Source organism: Nicotiana tomentosiformis, chromosome 2 (genome assembly GCF_000390325.3).
Source record: "Nicotiana tomentosiformis chromosome 2, ASM39032v3, whole genome shotgun sequence".
Classification (NCBI taxonomy): Eukaryota; Viridiplantae; Streptophyta; class Magnoliopsida; order Solanales; family Solanaceae; genus Nicotiana; species Nicotiana tomentosiformis.
The window spans coordinates 194,396,071-194,398,218 of record NC_090813.1 but is presented as its reverse complement, the minus strand read 5'-3'; the positions used below and the strand labels follow the sequence as shown (position 1 = coordinate 194,398,218).

At 37.8% G+C, this 2,148-nt stretch overlaps 1 protein-coding gene across 1 annotated transcript; it reads left to right on the top strand.

Moving 5' to 3' along the window:
* The first annotated feature begins 251 nt into the window (after window positions 1-251).
* Window positions 252-1,151, top strand: LOC138906334 (probable transcription factor At1g44810). The gene has a single exon (XM_070194872.1). The coding sequence runs from the start codon at window positions 252-254 to the stop codon at window positions 1,149-1,151; it is 900 nt and encodes a 299-aa protein (XP_070050973.1).
* The last annotated feature ends 997 nt before the right edge of the window (window positions 1,152-2,148 follow it).

Sequence of the window (2,148 nt, the reverse complement as noted above, 5' to 3'; positions counted from 1 at the left end):
CGCTTGGATGTAAGCCTCCGTGGAACGAAGTTGGCATTTTGATAGTGCCCTGCATAGGGACGAGCCCCGGGAGAGCTCTAAAAATGCATTTTAAAAATAGAGATTCTAAACCTGAGGGGAATAAACAAAAAGGAAATGGAATGTTCAAACTTGGAAAGTTATTGCATGTGTTCTCTCCTTGTGGTGTCTATTTCTCTTATTTTTTGTTCTGCTGCCCTTTCCTCCCGTTCCTTCCATATATTTTTTCAAGAATGGATGGTAATGCAGATTCAGATACACCTTTTGTACAAGGAGAAGACCAAACGTTCAACAAAGCGAAACAGCCTCCTAATGAGACGAGGCAAAAGAGATCAGCTTTTAAATTAAAGAAAAAGCTACACAAGAAAAAGAAGAGATATAGAGGAGATGACTATGATGAAGTGATTACAGTGACCAGTGAAAATGAGGGAGGAGAAGATGTTCCCACAAAGAAGATAAAGAAGGGAAAATCTCTATGGTTGGTTGATATAGAGACACCGTATCAGGATGATGATGATGAAGTACTGCCTAAGCAAATAGAGGCGGAGGGATCCATTAAGGAAAACGATGATAAAGTTGAAGCATTTTCAAATACATGGACTAAGGAAGACGAGATCACAATTCTGAAGGGACTGATAAATTTTAAATTTGTAGAAGGGAATAAACAAAGAAAAATAGATTATGTTGCATTGTATGAGTTGATTAAACAGTCTCTTAGTCACAAATCAGCCACAGTAATTTGCTTGAAAAAGAAAGTGAAGTGTCTTAGGGAGAAATATAATAAGATTGTTAAGAGGGGGAGGACTCTGATCATCCCACACGAGGTGGAGCTATTCAACTTAAGTGACAAAATTTGGGGCGACGTTGACAATGATCATGAGATTAACCAACAGCTAACTCGCCAGAATAGTACTTCCTCTTCCTTCAGAGCTTACAAGAGTTTGGATCCGCAAGCAGCGGATAAAATTTTTGTGGGAGAACTGGGGCTGGCCTTAACAGCTATGGCTAGCAATCAGTCTAATCCCAAGCAAGTAGCACTGGAACAATACAAGTTAATTTCTCAAAGTTTGGATACTAGGAAGAGTTATGCCAGCCGGACATTGGAGGTGCTGAGAACGTCGAATAAGGTATAATCTTTTTGTTTATGTTTTCATTTTTTAATGAAGTTTGATTTGCCTTAATTATTCCGTTGAGCGGAGGATCTATCGAAAATAGCCTATCTACCTTCACAAGGTAGGGGTAAGGTTTGTGTACGCTTTACCCTCCCCAAACCCCACTTGTGGGATTACATTACGTTTATTGTTATTATACTTGATTTGCCTTAATTAATGAGCTGATTTGCTTTAATTAATGAGCTGATTTGCTTTAATTAATGAGCTGATTTGCTTCCCACACCCCTTTAGTATCATGTGTGCTAGCTACATAACTAGTTTGTTTTAAAGATTGCCTAGACTTTCAAAGTTAAATGGATTACTGGCAACCAATTCTTCAATTCTTCAACAGCAATTTTGTGGTGTGCAATTTTATGATTCATATTTTGCAAAGAAAATATGCTAAGCTAAAATTTCTTTGTCTTGATACCATTCAAGTGCATGTATTTTCTCTTACGATCAACTATTTTGCAAGGACCCTTCTGGACTAGAGGAGCAAAAGATAGCAAGGAGCTATTATGACAAGAAGATACAGCATACACAACTAGTTTCAGATGCCTAGTTTCGGTAAGATTTCTATTCATCTTTCAATATGTGGGGGGGGGGGGGGGGGGGTGTAAATTAATCTTTGTATTAAAGTTGATATGTACATGTTATTGGTTGGAATGATTTGAATCAAAAGCAGTGCTAGTGGTTTGCTTTATCGATGATCTTTTGGTGCTTCCATCTTCAAATTAAGCAGCCTCAGCTATCTCTTTTTGTGTCTGAATCCAAATTTTAGAAACATCTAAGATCAGTTAATTATCTGTTGGTACAAAATAGGGTTGTCCACAAGCTTCAACATTGGATCGAAGCCGGGAAGTTTTTCAAAATTGGCTATTTCCTAATCTGAGATGTGAAAAACTAAAGTAGCAAAACACTAGAATTTAACATTGAGACTCTTAAACCATTCTGATTTAGCCTGATCTGGCCCCTCTAC

Coding starts and splice junctions, on each gene's coding strand:
- LOC138906334 (XM_070194872.1), top strand. CDS start 252: ATGGATGGTAATGCAGATTCAGATACACCTTTTGTACAAGGAGAAGAC.